General features: G+C 45.1%; 1 protein-coding gene across 1 annotated transcript; it reads left to right on the plus strand.

Annotated features, from left to right (window-relative positions):
• The first annotated feature begins 9,486 nt into the window (after window positions 1–9,486).
• On the plus strand, window positions 9,487–20,794 carry LOC146182770 (ixochymostatin-like). The gene is made up of 3 exons (XM_084608915.1): window positions 9,487–9,614; window positions 18,271–18,470; window positions 20,703–20,794. The coding sequence occupies exons 1-2, from the start codon at window positions 9,554–9,556 to the stop codon at window positions 18,468–18,470; spliced, it is 261 nt and encodes an 86-aa protein (XP_084465041.1). The 5' UTR covers window positions 9,487–9,553; the 3' UTR covers window positions 20,703–20,794.
• The last annotated feature ends 776 nt before the right edge of the window (window positions 20,795–21,570 follow it).

A 21,570-nucleotide genomic window follows, 5' to 3' on the forward strand; every position in this document is an offset into this window, starting at 1 on the left:
GACATCTTTTAATCAAGGTTGGCGCCAGCTACAGTTTTGCTGCCGTACCCATCATTTGATTTTTCTGGCTGACTTAGCCAAATCAAGTAAATGTGCAAGCGCATCGTCCCAAACCGCTCTAACAGTCCCAAACTGCTCTAACAGTCTGCTGATCAGCTTTGGGTGTTCCACGCAATCAGCCGCTGGAATCGGAACGGTTTGTTCGATAAGGCATTTAACAGATTTTACTAGACTATTCAAATGGCAGATGTCGTTTTATTCCGATAAATTTTTACACGCAATCCAACGATGTCGAGACAGCCGTTGACTTGAGGAGCCGCCGTCCATACACTGTGTTTGCCCTCGAACTGGCGCTGAAATGAGATGGGCGACGAAACAGTCATTTTGCGTCTTTTGTAGTGCGCGCGCAAATGAATGAAATAATAAAAACTTTATGGGAGCAATGCGATATTTACATGTGCGATAGCACAATTTTTCTATGGATGCCAAGCAAGAGACAGCGCCAATTCGGGTGGCAGGCGGTCAAATTTAGCTTCACCTAAATTTGGCTTAACCTCAGACGAGTACTTGCGGAGACAACAGGAGGTGTACATCGCCTTGCGATGGGTAATCAACTACACAGGGAAGGAAAAGCTGCATTCGGGATGAACTTTTGCACTGTGCAAGCATCTTGCTTCCTCACGACCGCTTTCACAAGATGATGCCGCTACACCTTCCAGCTCACGAGATTAGTTTTTGTGACTTCTCGAGCGGCCAATCATATACTTAAAACGAACTAATTTTCATGAGAACCCAACTTTTTTTATATTATTGCGAATCTCACAAACCTCGCGAAAATCTGCTGCTGTGTATAATTTAAAAAAAAGGCAGCTTTAGAGGACCTGTTACCTGTTTCGCGAAATGTTGTACTAGCGATAAGCCCACTTGCCAAATTCCAGCGGGCCCACTCACGGGAACTTTCTTTTTTTTTTTTTGCGACCAAAGTAATTGTTACAAACTGCGTTTCACTTCCTGCTCTGTCGCGAGGTGACATGCCATCCATCGCTCTCCATTGTATTATTTCCCGAGAAGGGGAGAGGGAATGTAATCCGTGTGAATCTGAAGCCTCGGTGGTTGACGTTAGCTTTCAAGATCGAGTGTAAAGGGAAGCGATCGAAAGGGCGCAATGGCGCATTCCTTTGACAAATGCCAGGCTCGACCTTCTCCGCATATTCTTGGTGCGGCTATGAACACAGAAAGGGAGATCCTCAACAACAGATATTGTGTGACACTACGCGAATGATACTATGGTCGAGTGACATTCACTGAAAGTTACACTAAATTTTCCCGAGTGACTACAACATAGAAGACGCAATTGTCCATATATTTAGCTTATAAGCCATCACGTACGCTGAAAACTCAAAATTTAGACTTAAAAAACACTCCGCGCCACTCCCGATGCCAGACAATGCGATGTTTCGACCTGCTTCAACGTTTAAGAAGGCAGACCAAAACCTGTACGCACAATGCTAGTTTGGGAAGCCAAAAACCGCACAAAGCTCGTGCTTACAAGCAGATGGGTGAAGCGGCGTTAGATAATGTCATTCCAAACAGGAGTGGGTAACTGCATTAGATAAGTACAAAAATATCTTGTAAAACGCTTTCGTATGACCAGATACAGACCGCAAGAAAGACGACACGCGCACACACGCAGGCGCTTTTGTGTGCGTTTGTCATCTTTCTAGGGGTCTGTATCTGCGCTAGGCCTTTTTTACACAATCGAAATGCACCTATTCACTCAAAAGAAATTTTATGGATGCATAAAAGCAGCACAGGTATTGTGGCTCACCTCGCAGATCTTCGCGTTGCAATTCGCCGCCAGTCTTCACGCTTCACTTTCGCCTCCCATACATTTCTCCGTCTCCTACCTCGTGGAAATCATAATCATCTGACTCCTTTTTTTTTGCTGAGCCAGCACAGAATGGAACCCAACAGCCTGGCATGCTAGGTTGCATGACTGAACACAGTACAATCGCCTAGCGCAGAACACAACCGCTTCGGACACTCTGCAGCAACTGCACGAAGCGACTTGCCCCAAGATGGAGAGCACGGAGAACGCGGCGGCGCGGGGCATGCCAAAGGGTGTCACCACCCTGTACGGCGGCGCTGGTATCGAGGCACCCTACCATCCATCCAGTTATACGAGCACTGTTAGAACATCAATACACGCGCAGAAAACATATGGACCCGAGAGGATAACTACCATTAGCTAGTGCACAACAAACTTTTATTTAGGACGCCATTATTAGGGAAGAATGCAGAAGACTAAGGTAATATTCAACAGCCTCGGGAAGGGACAGCAGTTTACATTAGGTAGCCAAGTACTGGAAGTAGTAGGCGAATATGTCTACTTCGGACAGGTAGTAACCGCAGATTCAGACCATGAAAAGGAAATAACAAGAAGAATGAGATTGGGATGGAGCGCATTTGGCAAGCACTCGCAGATTATGTCTAGCAGCTTACCGGTATCGCTAAAGAGGAAAGTATATAACAGTTGCATCTTACCTGTACTCACCAATGGCGCTGAAACGTGGAGGCTAACCAAGAGAGTTCTACTTAAGTTGAGGACAACCCAGAGGGCTACCTAGGTAGCACAAAGTGGGTTCTGAAGGGTGGGCCCCGGTGGGCCCGATGTAGGCAATGCAGGACAGCCCCGGTGGGCTCAATGTGGGTGCTGCAAGAGGGGCCGACGTAGGCCCGAAGGGGGCTGTCGAGAAAGCCCCAATTGGCCCCACTAGGGGCCGATGCAGGCAGCCCTTGCGGGGCTGCCCACATTTTTCCGGCATTGTTAAAAGGGCACATCCCGCCAACTCCACGCGATGGTCCTACTTTGGACCGATTTGGGCAGCCGCTTTGGAGGAACATTTTTTTTTATTTCAGTTAGCCCCTCAGATAATGACATAGGACCAATGCGGGTTCTATAACGCTAGCCGCACTTGGGCTTGCCCACATAATTCTCATAGGGGTCCGACGCAGGAAATTGATGGAAAGCCCTAGTCCAAGTTTTCCCAATCAATATTTATGCACATAATTAAGTAATTATTTTATACATGTCTGCACTTTCTAAACAGCTACACTATTAAATTTTGCAATAATTCATAACATTCATCTAGCCGAAATGACTTCATGTACATCTTGTTCAGGCTATGGAGATATGTGTTCTGAACAGTAATATTGTGCTGGGAGTTGCAGGCTGTCCAACGCAACCACATAAGAGGCAACAGTTAGCAATCAGTTTGTTTTAGTATTTGTAGCGCAATTTGCATGAGGGCGAGAACTAAAGCCATGTAAATTTCTAATCGACTAAACATGGCAACAACTGTTATACAAATTATCTATAATAGTAATTTATGGCAACATCTATTGCAAAGAAAGGTTGGAAACAATGATTACGCAATTGCACGCACGCCTTCTAGCCCCATTACGGCCGATGTGGGACCTACAGCGGTTTTGTGTGGGCAGCCCCAATTGGGCTGGGTGTTGGTTTTGAACCTAAAGCCCACTTGCTGTTGCACGTGCCTTCAAATTCCCCACAAGGGACCAATTTTGGTATCATGCGGGCCCTCCTGCCTTGCAGCCCCATTACGGCCCATGTGGGATATAAAGGAGTTTTATGTGGGCAGCCCAAATTGGTCTGGACGTTGTTTTTGAACCTAGAGCCCACTTGCTGTTGCACGGGCCTTCAAAGTGCCCACAAAGGACCGATTTTGGTACCATGCGGGCACGCCCGCCTTCCAGCCCCATTACAGCCTATATGGGACCTAAAGCGGTTTAGCTAAGGCTGCCTCATTTGGGCTTCACGAGGGCTTGCCCAAATTGAGCCCTTATATATATTTTACCTGCCCTCAAGTAACCTACAAGGGGCCGATTGGGGCAGCATGTGGGTATGTCCGTTTTCTTGCCCCACTACGGCCGATGTTGGTCCCACAAAGATTTAATGGGGGCGGCCTCACTTCGGATCTATGAGGGCTTTCCCATAAAAAGCCCACATTTAGGTTGGATTGCCCTCAAATATCCAGCAAGGGACCCTTGTGGTCTGGATGCAGGAATGTGCTCTGAATTAGCCCAAGAAACGCCGCTATGGGACCCGTGCAGGAGGAGCAGGGGCAAGCCCAAATGGGGCTTGCCCACTTTTGCCCCATCGGGGACCGATGCAGGTTTAATGATGGTTGCCCCAAGCCCCACTTGCCTACATCGGACCTACTGGGGCCCCACATTCTGTGCTACCTGGGAACGAAAAATGGTAGGGGTAACATTAAGAGATAGGAAGCGTGCAGAGTGGGTCAGAGAAATAACTCAAGTTACCGACGTTCTAGTGGACATTAAGTAGAAGAAATGGACATGGGCAGAACATGTAGTGCGAAGAGAGGATAACCGATGGTCCCTTAGGGTAACAAACTGGATTCCAAGGGAAGGAAAGCGTAGCAGGGGGCGGCAGAAAGTTAGGTGGGCGGATGAGATTAAGAAGTTCGCAGGGGTCAAGTGGATGCAGCTAGCACAGAACCGGGTTAAGTGGAGAAATATGGGAGAGGCCTTCGCCCTGCAGTGGGTATAGTCAGGCTGATGATGATGATGATGATATTAGGGAAAAAAGGCTGTAAAAGCAGCAACACGTTTTAACATGTCACTATGCAACCCGTTATGTGTATAGATGGGTTATGGCAGCAGCTATAAGCCATCGGCGGAAATCTATACGTTGTATTAACCGCAGCGTGAAAATATATTGCTTCCAGAAAAATTAAGGTATTAAAAACTCTCGCAAAGCAGATACTGCCTCCCCTGAAAAACGTTTAACGCTAAATCATTGAATTAAATGCAGCGACTTACCTTCAATGTTCTCTCGTCGCCTTTTCCGACTTTTCTTCGGCGTGTGGTGGGTTCTCTTTCCTGAGCCTTTGGGACAACGGCGTAGCCTGCCATCACCTTTCACTCTCTTGTTCCGCTCATCCTTGCTGAGACACGACCACTGGCGGTGGAGACGCCGCAGCATCAGATGTTGAAGGAGGCCCTGGCCTTTGCGGCTGCCGCTGATGGTAGCTAATTTCACGTTGCCTAACGACATAATCCCCTTGAGGCTCATTCCCATGATGAAATTAGTGCTAAAAAACAGCAGGTACAGCAGGAAGTGCGTCTGGTCGACTCGACGTCTGCTCATCCAGTGACTCTCATGTCACGTGAGTTGGTAATAGGTGTTGGTGGCGAGAGTAACCAGCGGTCACACCAATAAGCATCTTGGATGAACAGGGACACGTGGTAGCTGTAAAGGCGAGCAGCACTGGGCTCTATTGTGTGCTTCTGTAGCCTGGGAACAGATATCATCCTCCCTAAAAGGGTTAAGATAAGAACTGGGTCTGTAGCAGAGAGGGAAGTGGTGATTCATCCTTTCATACAGGAGGCCATGCTGGAAGCATTCGTTCCAGATTCAGAGATTCGGACAGAAAAATTGATAGCGAACACGTGCTTAATAGGCGCATCTAAGAGTTGTGGAAAGCTGTTCGTCACACTGCAAAAAAAGTGGTTCCCCATTATTCGTGACAGTGCATATGACAGCACACAGTATTCTGTAGGGGAAAAAATAAAATCAACTTAATCCGAAATTTTATACATGTGAGTCTATAATAAATCGCCAAAGCAAGAATTTTAGGCCATTTTATTTTTAATTGGACTGGGCAGGTGCTTTGAAATGACGGAAACAAAAAGAGAAGATACGCAGTGATGAATGAAGTGATATCCTGCAATTTGTGGTTTGCAACTTAAACGGTTCCAAGTATATCACCGCTTCATATCTACGTCGTTCCTACAAGCATAATAATAGCCGAATTCATGTACACGACTTCCCTAATGTATTACTCCAATAAGCTGTCTAGGCGTCTTTGTTTTGCGTTTTAGAAAACTACGTCTGCACGAACTGTTCATCTGGGGCAGGAAGAACTGGACAATGTTTTCAAGAATCTCAGTGGCATGCAATAAATAGATCGTTTGGCTTCTGGAAAGCTACCTGTCTTATAATCATATCGGAGGTCACATCATCCGCTCGCTCTATATAGTGTATTCTGCCAAGCTGTCACGAAAGTTGATACAATGAGTATGCATGCGTCCTTGCTCCAATGTGTTGGCTGATAAAGAGTGGCACGTTTCTGTTTTGTAGACGCGGCCAAGGATTTCCCATTGATGGACCCTGGTAAACTTTCCTAGGAAACACAGTCCCGAAGAAAACGTCTCCGGCAGAAGAGTCCCAATTTGTGAAGTAGGAAAGAATATGCTCAAACGGGTGCCATGAAACGTGCTGTAACGTCTAGCTTTGCCTTGTTTCATGCCTGGATTATTAGCAATGAATTGATCTTACCATAACCGTCTTTTAATGATTTTACTTTGCATCATCTATGGTTTCTAATCGAGCCTAGTTTGTATTTTTCTCACCTTTATTTTTTTCTTTTCCAAGCCTATAATTAGAAGGCAGATACCGTTTCCCCGTGATTTGTTGCAATTTTGCATGGTAAAGCGCTTTCACCCGTCGCATTTAAAGTGGCCGAACAGCAAATCACGATATCAATGCGAGGCTTTCATAACAAAAGTAATGATGAGAGCAGAATATTATTGGCATTTGGCAAGGACCTTTCTGGATCTTTCTGCGCTTCAACGACATCGCTAGTCGAAGTGTTTTGTGTGGTATGTTTTATGAGGTTACCTGAGCCGTTGTGGTGCGATCTCGTATTCCAACCGCAGCCCCGTCGACACCGCCATTGTTAACGCCTTTTTTTGGCGAGACAAAGGATAGGCTGATCGCCGCCTTCGATCCCCGGCAGCTTTGAACTGTACCTCAGGTGTCCACGCTGAACGACAAGATAGGGATGGTCCTGCCGTCCCTCGTACAGCATCGCAATTATCACCCGAAATATCGCAAGAATTCTACACTGTCGCCTTAGAAAGGTTCGATGTCCATAATTAAAACATCAGCAAGGTTATTCCAGTGATCCTCCTTCCTTGAGTGATTCTCGAAGACTACCAGTCTGGCTAGCTGATTGTACTTTCTCAGTAAACAAAATATTACTCATTTGATGAGAGCTGTGCTATTGAGTGCCTCAAGAGCTGATGAACTAAGGATGAGACTTTTTTTTTTTTTGCGAAGTGGGTCACAAAACAATTCATGTTAGCCTCAGGGACGCAGCGCTACACAGCGCGGTGACACTCCTGCACCTCCTACTCAAAAAGCATCTTTGCCTTACATTGTTTTAACTCATCCCCGTAGGACTGAATGCCTACAACGCCCTTCTGCAAAACGGCATTCGGGGATATGAACACATCGAGAGTCTCAAGCTTGTTTTTGAGATTCTCAGCCTCACTGTGTGAAAGCATTTTCTCCGTGATCCCGAGATCAAATACCTTGAGAGAATTTGTTGTTATTGTTGTTTACCTCTTAATTTGGTTGCATAATATCTAGTTAATTCGTCCAACCGTTCTTTTTTCTATCTCTTCTTTACTCGCTCGCGCCGTAACATATCACGCACTGCGCTTCTTCTCCTTCAGGCTTGCACCGTAGCCTCGATATGAGCCGTTTTCTGAGTCTATTCATCAAATCGTGAGCATCGAATGGCGTCCCCGCACTTGCACTGGAATTTTGTTCGCGCATTCCCGATTAGTGTGGCGTGTGTTATCGTCATATCCCTATGCAGTTTTCAATGCAGCGTATGTGTTTTCAGTCGGCCACTTAAGCGCGTTCCGTGTTAACGCCCCTCCCCCCTGAGGTTACGGCGCAAGCCTGAAGAAGAAGAGCAGCGCGAGAGTGCGGTGCGAGCGAGTAGAGAGGAAATAGAAGAAAAGAAGAACGGATGGTCACTGGCTTGTCTGCGCCTGTGTATGTGTCCTATGTGGGATCCTACACCATTACAGTGCATATGCAATGCTAAGTGTACTTTCAACCAACTTTTGGGCGCTAATATAAACTGTGTTTATTTAGCAGATTGCTAGCAAATGTGCAGCCCAGGTCTTATTATGACTATTCTGTCCATGTTTTCGAAAACCATTCTTGAAGTCTCATCCAACTTTAAGCGTGAATAAGTAAGACGGTGGTGCACATAAATTCGCTTTGGCTTATAGACTTTAACGCCCCAATGCAACTCAGACTATGAGAGGCGGCGTAAAGGAGGACACAGCAAATTTCGCCCACTTGGGTGCACTGACATCGCACAGCCCATGCTCGCCTTCCTTTTCGCTCATATCGAAAAGCGGCCGCCGCAGCCGGGATTCAATCCCGCATGCTTGGGTACAGCAGTAGAGCGCCGTAACTACTGCGTCACCACGGCAAGGCTGCACACAGATTTGACCACGCGATGCGTACTAGAGCGGCGCATTTGAACACCAAGCCGCATAAAACCATGACGGAAGCAATGTATTTCGTTCACCGTTCAAGTGTATGCTCTTTTCGCTCCACCTCAGATGGAGCCCGTCGCTGTGGCGTAGTGGGTAGGGTGCTAGACTGCTGTTCCCAAGGATGCGGGATCGAGTTCTGGCCGCGGCGAGCGCTTTTTGATTGAGGCGAAAAGCTAGGTGTCCGTTATGCTGTGCGATCTCAGTGCATGTTAAAGACCCCAGGTGGTCGAAAGTTCCGGAGCACTCCGACGGCGTCCCTAATACACAGCCTGAGTCACTTTGGAAGGTTAAACCCTACAAACCTCTTCCACTTGCAACAGGTATCCCCGTGATTTTTCGTTGAGCAGCCAAAAATGCCGCGAATTCTCTGGAGATTGAAAGCTTTTTGTTAAGCTTTTAGCAATCGTGCTAGGAAGGACGTGCCAGTTTGCATCAGAAGCATAAATTTAATCAACACATTTGAAATCTTTTCTGCTTAAAGATGCAACACGCTGCTGAGCGAGCCCTCTGTCACAACCTTCGATAGTATTATGAAGTGGAGGGTGCTCGTGCGCTTTTGCTTCAGTACGTTTCGGGGATTTGAATAAATCTAGGTAATGTGTGTTGTTTCATTGTAATTTGTTTGTGCAGTTCTTCACCTCTCCTGTTTCTCCGTGGAAATGCTCACGTAGCATGAACTACGACAACTGCGGTGCGTAGACGAAGGCACGAGAACGTTTTCTCAAATTGGAGTGATTGCCCTTTCAATATGCTGCAAATTTTGAGCTACCCAGGTAATTACACGCGAAGAATGCTAAGTTGCGCTCAATCAGTACACTAATTCTTGAAACAGTTTGTGCATTTGCATCGTTAATTTACTTTTCTTGCCGCTACATAAGTTGAAGTCCCCATACGTCAACGTCGCGCTGCACGCAGTGAAGAGTCCAGAAACTGCAACTGCGAGTGTTAAGGAAAGGCAAGGCGTCAGTCAAGCACGTCGCGTCTTGTGGGGCGAGCTGCCACGCGCGTCAGGTCGTGATAAAAGCTGGCTGCTTCAGCGATATGCGAAGTGCAACGTAGCGTTCTGCAGCAGCACTAGCTGTCTACTTAGGGGATGGCATAAATAACCGGCGCTCAGCCTGAGTTCTCACTCCAACGCGAAGCCATGAAGCTGTACATTCTGGGACTCTTGGTAGCCGTCCTTGCAGTGGCCATCGTTGCAAGTGGTGAGGACATTTCACTTATTTTTCTGCATTCACTCTAGCGTTTGCTCCGGGCACCAGCCGGTACAAGACATCATCGCTTACGAGAGCTATTAAGCATAACCTTTATTTTCTGCGACAACCACTGATCGCTGCGTTCCAAAACATTTCAAGCAATTTGTGAGCTGAACGGCTTTCGATCAGAGCACTGTGGTGGCGTAATACACAAAAACATCTGTTTATGAACTAGCGCCATTCATGTCATCCCGTTTTCTCATACACACCCATAAAAATAAAAACAAGGTATTTCTGCCTGGGAAAGTAATTACAAATAATGTATAATAAAAGAAAACCAATTCATTCAAGTCGCATAAAATAGGAGCAGCCTTAAATTTATCTATATTATCATTCAATGATCTTGAATGCGCGAACATCCACCTAACAAAACACATTTCTGTGCGCTTTTATTTGTTTAGGCATTAAAAACTAATCAAGTTGTTTGCTCAGCGGTAGATTCCAACAGAGTAAACTGTAAAGAATTACAGGATAAGTAGTTTTGGGCAGGCTGCGTATCTGTCTTTTTGCAACATTGGATATTCATCATATGTCACTTCTGTAACTTTCTCGATGTAAAACGTCAATTCAGTGAAGGCATTCTGTGAAATTAAAGAGCTTGTGATGAGAGGCGTTCACCTCTGGTCTTCCGTTTTATTAACTTCCATTTGTATGTAAACGGCTCAAAATTATGTGCAGCTTCAAGAACTTTGCTTCAGCGGTGACCAAAATACTGCGCATTAGTCACAGATGAATTGACAGTCCTCTCAATCAGGTTTATATTTCAACTTACTGAGCATTCTTGCATATGAACAACGAAAGAGATAATTACACAAATACAGAACATAACATTCTGCTTTAGTTCAATGCTAGTAGCTTTTCTGGGGTCGTCCTACTTAATCAGAACGTGATGCATTCAGTGCATGACTCCTATGCCACTAGGAAGTCATACTTACTTCAGGATGCGTAGGAATGTTAGTTGAATGATGGCAATTCCAAGCTGACATGGAGCATAACAAATACTTTTCATACTGCTCTCGCATTTATGTTTTTTACAGTGCTTGTTAGGACGAAGTTGCTGCACTAACCTTGCATGCAATAATTTTCCAGCAAGCAAATTCTAATGGTAAAAAGCAAACAACACTGCGCTTTGCACATCTGTACATGAACTCTGCTTGCGCAGTATAAAATATTTCGGTTATCTTTGAAAACATGCACACCCGTGTGCGCACTACCGAAACCCTTTGCAAGTGGGTGTTTCTGGTCTCACAGGAGATGACATCAAATTGTGTAACAAACACAGCCGGAACCCAGCTACAAACTAACAAATGGGGTTGGTCGTTTGGTGCCCAGCTTCACTGTATGCAAGCCATAAAATGTGTTTGTCTCCGCTGTCCTCACTAATTCGTGCAGTTTTGAAAATTAACAAATTTCACCGACTAGCTTGCCAAAACGCTCTGCGAAGGCAAATGTTAGCATACAATACACTTTTTACGCTATTAAGAGAAGGAGAAACGTGGTTATGCAGTAATAGCCAGATCACATACGCAGTGTACACAAAAGCAATGCATAATATGCAAGCCTTAATTCAAAAGACACTTCTGTACAGAGACAGGTCTAGAACAATGCGAAAAACTCAGAGAAGTGAAACCAAAAGAGCACCAAATTATTGACCGGGCGCTCGACAGTCCGACGACTACAGGCTAGCGATGTAGCCAGTTCTCTCGCTGATGCGTGGCTGGCAGAGCAGCGACATTGTCTTAGGCGTCATGCAGAAGCCCTTGGATAAAGGTCATTTGCGTCGGAGCTGATGGCTGACGCTACCCGACCTTCATTTATAGCACGCGCCGTGTCTGCATATATTCTGCAGTGTGAATATTCTCTCATGAGATGGTAGGGCGGAGCACGTGGATAAACAGGTGACCTGTAAAAGCTGCACTACTTTATTATCTATTGCATTCTTACCGAGGGTCCAATATCTGTATTAGGAAGGCTGCCGCTGCATCTAATCTACGCACGCCCTACGACACAATCACGATCGGCCGTCGTTTCGACAAATTATTGCAAGCGAGGGAACCCGATGGAACACACCGACCGCCTTCAGGAGCTGCGGGGGTCTCGGTTATTCTCTGTAAAGCTGGGGTGTGCAGGGAATGCACAGTCTTTGCAAAAATCCTGAAGCCAAAGGATATTCGTCAGAGTCGCAAAAGGTGCAGTTAACGACTGGAGGGCCGCGAAATGCTATGAGACTGTTTCTTGCTGTGATAAGAAATAATTTCCTAGCAATTTAAATGAATGTTGCCATTTAAGGATGGTTTGACAGCTTTAGATCGCTGCCGAGCTGAATATAATTTTGATTCAAGACCTTTGATCAAGACTAAGTCGACATGAGAGTGATTTTTTGTCTGGTGGTTGCGTTATTTGATGCGTTGCTTTTTTTTGAATAAAGATAAAAAAGATGAGAGGACAAGGGCTGCTTACCTTTGAGTCAGGCGCATGCTCGTCATACACTGAATGGGGTTAGGGGCGCAAATGTGGTAGCGTAGGTACACAGACAAAAATAACTAAAGATCTGAAGCACATGTTTATTTTTTATTCAAGCTGTAGCCTCGAAATATCTAAGGCTGCTACAGGAATGACACAAAGGATATTAGAGCTACGTAAAAGTAATTTAAGAACTATTTGGGAGCATACTTCAGCGCATATTTCGGTGCGAAGAGGAACATACCCACGATAATCATGGCACAATTCTGAGTTGCGAGACCAGATGGTTTCCGATACACATCCGCGCTAGAACGTCATTAGTGGATATAAAGCGATACTAAGGTGCTCGTGATTACTGACTTCTCGTCGAGGTCGCGGAAGTTACAATTTCTGCGTTCGAGAGAGACTGCTTTCTTGGTGACCACATTCGAGATTATTGCTTGTTTTCTGGCTTAAGTTAGTTTTAAAACATTTTTTTTTCGTGGTAGCATAGGAACCGTCCGGAAAATACAGGACTGCGACCAAGAGGAAACACAGTCTCCTTCCCTCTGTCCGGCCATTCCCGCGGTTTTGTTACATACCATGTCACCCAGCTGGCGCATAACTATGCTGCTTTGCGTTCTATTTGTTTTTTTTTTCATTACTGTTTCTACACTTTGAGGTAAAAGCAGTAATGGCCAGCTAACACAACCAGAGGTGGATATAAACTCCAGAGCATGCGTAGTTATACAGACGCACCTGCTATTCAACAGTTATGAAAGAACAGCAACTACTAGCACAACACTTGCGGCAATAGTCACATATTGGTGGTACGTAAAGGACCGCCTGGGCTCAATTGTAATAGAAATTTTCGCTATTCTTGATGTGAATCAGTCTTCAATACCATATCGTCTAAACAGAAGTTCGCATTTACACCCATTCAGGAGCGGGTATAAAAAAACTAAAAAATATGTATAAAAGCACTCAACATAAATCGGGGGATACAAGCTCCTAATAAAAAAAGAATGAAATGCATATAGATACACTGAGTACAAGACGATGCTCAAAATATTGATCAGCAGAAAGTAGAAAGCCTTTACACGCCAAGCCACAAAAACGAGCACCCCGGCGACAGACTTCCTTTGGATCCCAGCTTCGCCATTGCGACTCTGACGTTCTCTTTAAGGAATGGTGTAAGTGCTCTAATTTTCCCGTGCACATACCCTCTGCCTCATAACCCAACGAGAATAGCAGGAGTATCCCTTACATGGATAGGGCTGGCCGGGGCGCGTATTGCCAAACCATATCCCGTAGGCGCACTGGAGCAGACAACGCTTTCAGCGAGTTAAACGGCGATTGTTGCTGAAAGATCTCTCTGAACGCAACCTAAAGGTAACATACACTCACTGTAAATGGGGATTATTACCGAAAGATGTGTAACATTCAACAAGGATTTTGTTGAATGTCTCAGTGGCGATAGAAGCCAGTTTGGATTCGGAGCCGATATTATTCTGCTCAGCGACATGAACGGCGACATCAACGATCTGAATGGATACATGGATTGTAAATTGAAGCTAATGCTAGATTTCTGGGAGCGACACGATCTAGTTATAGTAAATACAGAAACACAATGCAAAGGACAAATCACGTGGGAATTCCGCAACAGGCAGGCGACCATTGACTACCGTCTAATGTCGCAGGGAGATTATAGCGAGGTCACAAAAATACAAATAGACAAGGAAGGAGAGTGTAGCCTTGGAAGTGATCATAAACGTATTAGTCTGCAGATGGGGCCCCTGACGAAAAGAGAAAGGGAACGTAGACAAAAAGTAAGCGCAAAATTTAACGACGCTCAAATTGCGCAGATAGCAGCATACATAGAGGAAGCAATAGAGAAAAGCCCCATGGAAGGCTGGGATTATGAACAGGTAGAACTACTCATAAAGAGGAAAATTAAGTAGGTTAAAGTAGCATACCGCCGGAATGGAAAGAGGAAGCCACGGAGCTGGTGGAATAAGGAAATCAGGGAAGCTATAGAACAACGACGGGCTGCTTCACGGGAACACCGAGTGGCAAAGAAATACAGGTATCTCAGAAGGAAATCGAGCAAAAATGGGAATCATGATGACAAAACAAACTTGAGGTACAGGCCCTCGTCCAAAGTAAAATAAAGCAGTTTACCAATCGCCGGATATGGCTGACATACACGATGCCTCTAGAGGTGGAGCAAGACAATTCTGGAACCATATAAGCTGGCTAGGGAAAAATAATGAAAGAAAGCAGGATCGCTTCAAGATAACGGGGGAAATTGTTTAAAAGGAGACAACGCTGTGAACTATATTACATCAGTTATAGCCGAGTCATTTAAGAGTGACGATAGGGTAACTTCCGCAAATCAGGAAGCAACACAAGATAGCAGAGTACAAAGCAGCTTAAAACTGACATATCTAAACTGGAAAAAGGCAGAAAAAGATATTCCTAAAAACACATCTACAGGAATAGATTTAATTCTGATCAAGCTGATTAATGAACTTGTTCCAAAAAGTAAGGAAACGTTGTTAACAGCTTTGGAAACAGTCATAACGAATAAGCAAATCCAGAACAGCTGGCGGCAGAGTAAAATGAATTTGATCTATAAAGGGAAAGGAGAAAAGATGCACATAAAATCCTACAGGCCGATTACCATGACATCTGTTATGTACAGTTTGGACATGCAGGCGGTGAAATTAAAGGTGCAAGCATGGGTAGTGTCATGACGCTGGGACTAAGTCGGCCCGGCCTTCACTTGGTAGCGTGCAGAGACTCCGGGTTAATGAAGGATTGAATCTTCGAAGTTGGTAAAATATATACAAGCAGGTTTAATGGCACTTTGAGAAAACGTATTTACATGAAAAAGAAGGGTATATCAGCAAAAATGGCAAGCGTTAAGAGTTCATAGCGAGAAGAGTCCGAATGAGCCGTTTACCCAGGGCTCAGAGCGTCTTTTCGTGCTCTGCAACGTCCTTAAAACCCCCTATGTCCAGCCCCTCTCTGAAGATGCTGACCAACCAGTTCCAGGGCACGCCCCTCAAATATCGGCATCCAATCGAACACATCACTGCACTGATGGTCTGATGCACTGACTGGTCCGGTATTGTTTCGTTGGGCGTGGTCACTTGTTGGCGGGTAGAGGTTGGGAACGGCGAGGAGGTACATTTCTATTCTTCAGCAAAGATCCGATATCGTGGTTCCGGCAAGTGGATTTCCTTCCCAGAAACCCAAGTGCACGTGCGCGCCGCATACTGCTCCCAGCATTGTCCCTTTCCGACAATTGCAAATCCTTCCTGCATTCCCGGGAATTCCTCTAATGGCCGTATTCGTCATGCTCCTTTCTTGTCCTGTACGTCAGCGGACGTGTCACTCTGTCGTCTCCTTTGGACAATAGGCATTCCTCACTGGACAATAGCGCTTCTCGACGGGAAGGGTGAACAATTGAATAAAAGCACATCCGGTTATTTCCCACAGGGCGACATTTCTTTGTATTTTTCTTGACGTTTCCTTGACAGGGCCAATTTGGCATTTGCAGGGTCTCGACAAAGCAAAACAGGCTCACACAAAAGGATTCATGGAAACAGGCTCACTTAGCGCCCTTGCACAAACAGCACATATCCATGCCCACAGGCGAACAATAGAGCGCGCAAGTGCGGACCATGCACGGTCATAACAGCAGAAAGTAACAAGTTACTCGGAGAACTTCCGAACGGCTTTAGAAATGCGCTTAGATGATAGCCTGTTCGCGCTTACCCAATGCATCAAAATAGGTTTAGTGCAAAATAGACCTTTGTATTTAGCTTTCCTGGACGACAACGTTAACAGGAAACTCCTGTGGAACATATTAAAAGAAGGAGGTATCGGTTATGCGATAATAGAGTTCCTACAGGAAATATACCGGGATAACAAAGTTGAAATTACATGGGAAGGGATAAGAAGTACGGAATATGTCTAAGTAGGCAAAGGATTAAGACCAGGCTGTCCTCTATGACCTGGAACGGAGGATACACGGAAGTAACCTAGGTTTTAACCTGTCATATAGATTCGGTGGAAAGGAGGTAGAGCAGTGCCTCTCCGGTTTGATGTATGCAGACGATATTGTGCTGCTAGCTGAGAGTCTGCACGAATTGCAAATTCTAGGTAGGTATTGCGGAAACGAAGGGGACGCTCTAGGCTTTAGTTTTAGCGCTGTTAAGTCCGGTCTGATGATTGTCAACGGCTGAACTGATCGTGGTCTTAAAATACAAGGCCATGAAATACCCAGAGTAGCAGAATATAAATATCTGGGGGTATGGGAAAACGAAGAATTGGCATACATTGGAAAGCATGAGCAATCACTTAAGGCCAAAGGGCGAAGAAATGCCGCAGGATAATGAAGCATAGGGCATTGTGGGGCACAACAAGTACGAGGTTTTGAGGAGTATTTGGAAAGGAATTATTGTGCCCGGACTTACTTTTGGGAATGCGGGTTTGTGCCTAAAATCAGAGGTACAGTCGACATCAGAAATAAATCAGAGAGCCGTTGGACGATTAGCACTAGGTGCCCACGGCAAAACCACAAATGAGTCGGTACAGGGAGATATGGGCTGGGCATCTTTCGAAGTACGGGAAGCTCAGAGTAAAATATCATAGTTGGAACGCCTGATGAAATTGGACAGTAACAAATGGGCAGCTAAAGTATTTAAATACCTATACTGAAAAAGCGTTGACTCACAATGGAGGAAAAGAACTAGGAAACGAACTAGTAAGTATGCTAGTCACAAGGACGAAGAAATAAAGAGCGTTAAGCAACAGGTGAAAAACACACAAGGTAAAAATTGGATAAATTCGATGGAAAAGAAACAGAGAGTGGAATTATACCGAAAGTGGAAAAGGCAGGTCAGGAAGGAAGCTTTCTTTGATAACTCAAGAGGCAGTGCCCTACATTTTGAAGCTACATTAGGGTGCCTTAGAACGCGCAGCTACAAAAAGAAATTTAACAATGAAGGAGACGCATGTGCTGTATGTTGTAATTCCAGTGAAACAATTGACCATATTATACTCGAATATAATGGTATCCATCAGTAAGTTGATGCAGGCGCAGTCACTGTTCCTAAAGCTCTGGGGTTTAGAGATGCAAGCGGTGGGGTGAATGAACCGGCGGTGGAAGCTAGCAAAAAGCGACTGGAAGATTGGTGGCTTAAAAGCAGGGAAGTGACAAAGTTAGTAATGTAGAAACTAAAATTTAGTAAATAGAATGATGGCATAGTAAATCAATCTAAAACAATAATTAAGATATAGGGCGAAAATTGAGCATGATAGTTACTGCTACCACCCCGTTTCAATGGGGACGCTCCTATATTTCATCCATCCATCCACGCGCAAGAGCGTCGTCAGCTCGAGTGCTCTTACGGGATAGGGTTTGCTAATACGTCTCCCGGCTCTTGAGTTGCAAAGACTTTGATTTCAAAGATATGCAGTGCCAAGCGCATGTGCTATCAGTCACTGAGGTTCACCTTCGCCCAACCTTTTACACGCGTTCAGGCACGCAGACCTCAAAAACCAGACGACTACACGAAGCTGCACTTTGAACAAGCCTAAGAGTCAGAGCTTGCTCTGGTTTTTAAGAAAAAATAGCCTGCATTCCTTAATTTGAATAAGAGCAGCTCTATGTTATGCGACATGGTAAGGCTTCGAATAAAAAAAAACTCGTTGTTCCGCTTTAACAGTTTCTTCTCCAGCTGCGACTGCACAGGAAAGCGTAATTGACAAGAATACAGTGTAGAGGGTGGACCACTCTGCTGCGTTGTCGTCAGATGCGCATTACCTGGGGAATACATTAACCAACTCACTAAAGCAGTTGTCTTTGTGTAAGCGCGGGACAGTCGTAATAGCATGTCGTGAGAATAATGACCATGCAGTAATGCATCAGAGTAAGTTTTGGCAGTAATTTATGTACCAGCGCAATTAGAGTACAGAAGGGGTGACGACAAATAAAGAACGAAACGTGAGCACTGTCTTCGTTCCTTCATATTCGATTCGCGCTGCCCCCAACACTAGAACAAACCAACTAGCCCAAGAAACAAGTATTTTGTAAAAAATAAATCTTCCCGCTCAACGTTTCGTTTTCGTTCTTTTACTTTTACTCCCGAAGAGGAAGGGTCCGAAGACTGCGGCCTGAACGAGGTATTTAAGCGGTGCGTCTCCTCATCCTGCGCCGAGAAGAAATGCTGGAGGCGTGTAATTGGGCCCATCTGCACCGCTGACTGCGTCTTCGGCTGCTACTGCGGGGACGAGTTCTACCGCAACAGGCAGGGGAGCTGTGTCACTCTTGAGGAGTGTCCACCAGAATAAGTAAGTAAAAAAGGGTAGGTTTTTTGCGTTCGGTCCGCAGTCAATATATCGTGTATATGCATAAAGCTATCCTCATGCGCAATGTCTAATTTTACCGAAACTACATCAACCTGAAAACGATGTTGGAGCTCAACCGAACACAAAAACGAGCCCTAGCGTTATTGAATCACGGGATTATGGTTAGGGCACGTTTTATTTTTATCCCGGCATTACCCGGATAGCTCCTTTCATCCTTGCTTCTCTGTAGATGGTACAACTTCACCAGGTTAGCGCTGTCCAGTCGAACATGAAGTATCAACTGACAGGCATTCTCCCCATTAAAAAAAGTAACTCTTATTGCCGGTCGTATTCTGGCGTCCAATCTGAAAATAAGCATGTGTGGGTCGCAGGATACCGTTCGGGCTGTTATACGGTTCTACAGCAAGGATATGCGGTGGTCTGGGGATCTTCTTCAATAATATTCGCCGTCACCCAAGTAACAGTGCTAGATCTAGCTGTCGCATTTGCATTAAACCTTTCAGTGGCTCTCAATGTGCGGGACCAGAACTCCGTCAAAGCTCTAATAGGTGGCGCAAAGTTCGCGAGCAAACTGGGCTTTACGGAGTCCATGGTGGTACCTTCTACCGCACGCAAACTCTATGAGGCGGCGTGACGAATGCGATAAACAACGAACATGAATACGTTTTTCCGCAGGTCACAGTATGCTTTGGAGGTTGCCTAAGAATAATGACCCTTGCAAGAAAAATAACAATCAATATGCCGAGAGAGTGAGAAATAATGCATGATATTGGCTTCAGCTTTTTGAATGTAAACGGCACCTATACCGCCCGAACGCACGCAAACAGCACCAGCAGAGAAGGTAACCGTCTGCTTATTTCTAGAAGAACAATAGAGGTTGGAAATATTGTGTCCTGTTAAGCTCTGATCGTCATTACAGCCGAACAAATGCAGGCTGTGCAGGAGTTCTTCAACAGCATGTTGGCTGAATCCGCTATAAAGGGTTGAAAAAGCGTTTGACATGATCCATGCATTCCTTCTGGATCTTCGTTGCTTCCTTTTCCTTTCTCTGTTTTATTTCAATTTCCCTTATTTTTTGCTGCATTTTCCTTGTTATCTTACGCAAAATAATGGCAAGAGGGGTAAGTACTGTGAATTTACAACGCAGAAAATGAAGTAGACAGGAAGAAAGCAGAAAAATAATGGAAGGAAAGCAAAATGATTGTGTTACCACAGAAGCTAAGGCGAGTGCAACCTGTACATGCTAAGCAAAATGGCATATAGCGATATGGAGAAGATGGGAAAAAAAAGCCGTTGACAAGTGATCACACAGCGTGATGTGAGAAACATGAAACATGAGTTTTACCTTCTCGGTGTCAATATACTTGAGAGCGGTTTTATTTCTCACATTGCGCTGGCGGCGTCTCGCACGATGCCTAATACATGGAAATGTACGAAAACATCAGTTGTGGTTTAGCTCTAGTTAACCATATTTTAATTGCAAAAGCAACGGCGGAAGCTTATTTTGCCAGCTACATTATTCCCCTCTCATGCCCTATCAGTGTACGGTGCTACATTATTGGGGACACTTAACCTCACCTTTTAGGTTATGACGCGAAATTGTAAGCTACCAAACCACATTAGGGTCACGCTTCAACCTAGCCGAATGGACGTGTCTGCGTGTCGTAGGGGTAACGAGAATGCAAACGGTTCTGACAGGCTGATTCTGATATCACCCTCCCATATGAAACGAGCAACCCAAGTTGACAGCTCCTGCTCGTGGCATATGGGTAACGCGCAATCAAATGGGTAACGCGCAAAGGCTGATCGAGGAGGTGGAGAGGCAGGGCAACGGGCCACGGCCCACGCGACGAGCGGTGAGACTTGGCGTAGTATTGCTTTCGCAATAATAAACATTATAGTCCACGGACTGTTCCGGAAACTTATATAGACCAGGCACTAATGTCTGTTTTTTTTTTTTTGTAGAAATATGGTACACCTGTGTATAGCCGTTCTTTCTTTCTCCGTTCCTACACTCAGAAGCCTACGCATGAATGCGCATAGGTTTATGAAAGAATCGAGGTTATACGCGTAATTCAAGATTATCCTTCAGGTGTTTCAGGCGTTGTCCTTCAAGCTAAGAGTAACGCTTTCAGTCTCACTAATGCAGCTAACGCCAACGATTCACCTTTGCAGTATCTAAAAGCTACGTTCCGCTCTTTGCATTGGTTCCAGTGGTCAAGCGTCGAACAGGATGCCGGAAGTTGGACTTCGACGGAATGTGGCCAGTATGGAGGAAAATAAGTGAATAAAGAGAAATCCCAGTTGCTGCCTGTAGTTTTCACTCAAGATGTGTTTTATGTTCTGCAATCTGCTGGGAAGGTATATCAGTTGCGTTGACACTCTTGAAGCAAAAACATGGCAAAGACTCGCTTTTTTGCGACAATTAGACAAGTTTAGGATAGCTTGCAGTACTGATTCGAAGGAAATAGAATAACTTCAAAGGCTTTCGCACCGAAGGCAACCACAGCTAGAACGATCAGAAGTCATTCCCGGAAGCCATATTTTTTTTAAAATAAAGCAATGCTTCCACAAAAGGTTAAACTGAAACATCGTAGTAAACAAACCTGGTAATCCACAATACACGCTGTGGTAGCGTACAAAGAAGGTGAAGACTAGATAATGAATTCAGACGAAAAGCATGCAATTTTTCGATCGGGCCTACATTCTTGCTTCACGCAGCCTAAAATATCAGCCCGAAATGTATCCAGTTAGGAGCTGCGCTGCACTGGCTAGAATTCCAGGAGTGATGTTAATGTCTCTAAGTTCATGCCTCTCTGAAAAGATATTTTTTTTTTACTCTCAAAAAGGAGCCATGAATCTATTTGATGCAATTTCTACCACATGTAACGCGATAGTGCATGCAGCTCGTGCGGTCGAAAAGGCGTCGCCGTGCCCCACTTTCGGCTCCAGTTCTGTCTGATGTGCTCGAAATCTAGCCTAAATGTGCTGACCACGTATTTGTAGTAGCGGAGGTGGCATCCTCCCAATTACGACGGTGTTCATGCATCCGCAGAGAACTGTGACAGGCACTGTGCCTATA

This window comes from Amblyomma maculatum, chromosome 7, assembly GCF_055883805.1.
Source record: "Amblyomma maculatum isolate TAMU_Amacu chromosome 7, ASM5588380v1, whole genome shotgun sequence".
NCBI lineage: Eukaryota > Metazoa > Arthropoda > Arachnida > Ixodida > Ixodidae > Amblyomma > Amblyomma maculatum.

Coding starts and splice junctions, on each gene's coding strand:
- LOC146182770 (XM_084608915.1), top strand. CDS start 9,554: ATGAAGCTGTACATTCTGGGACTCTTGGTAGCCGTCCTTGCAGTGGCC. Junction 9,615..18,270: donor AGTGGCCATCGTTGCAAGTG/GTGAGGACATTT, acceptor TTACTCCCGAAG/AGGAAGGGTCCGAAGACTGC.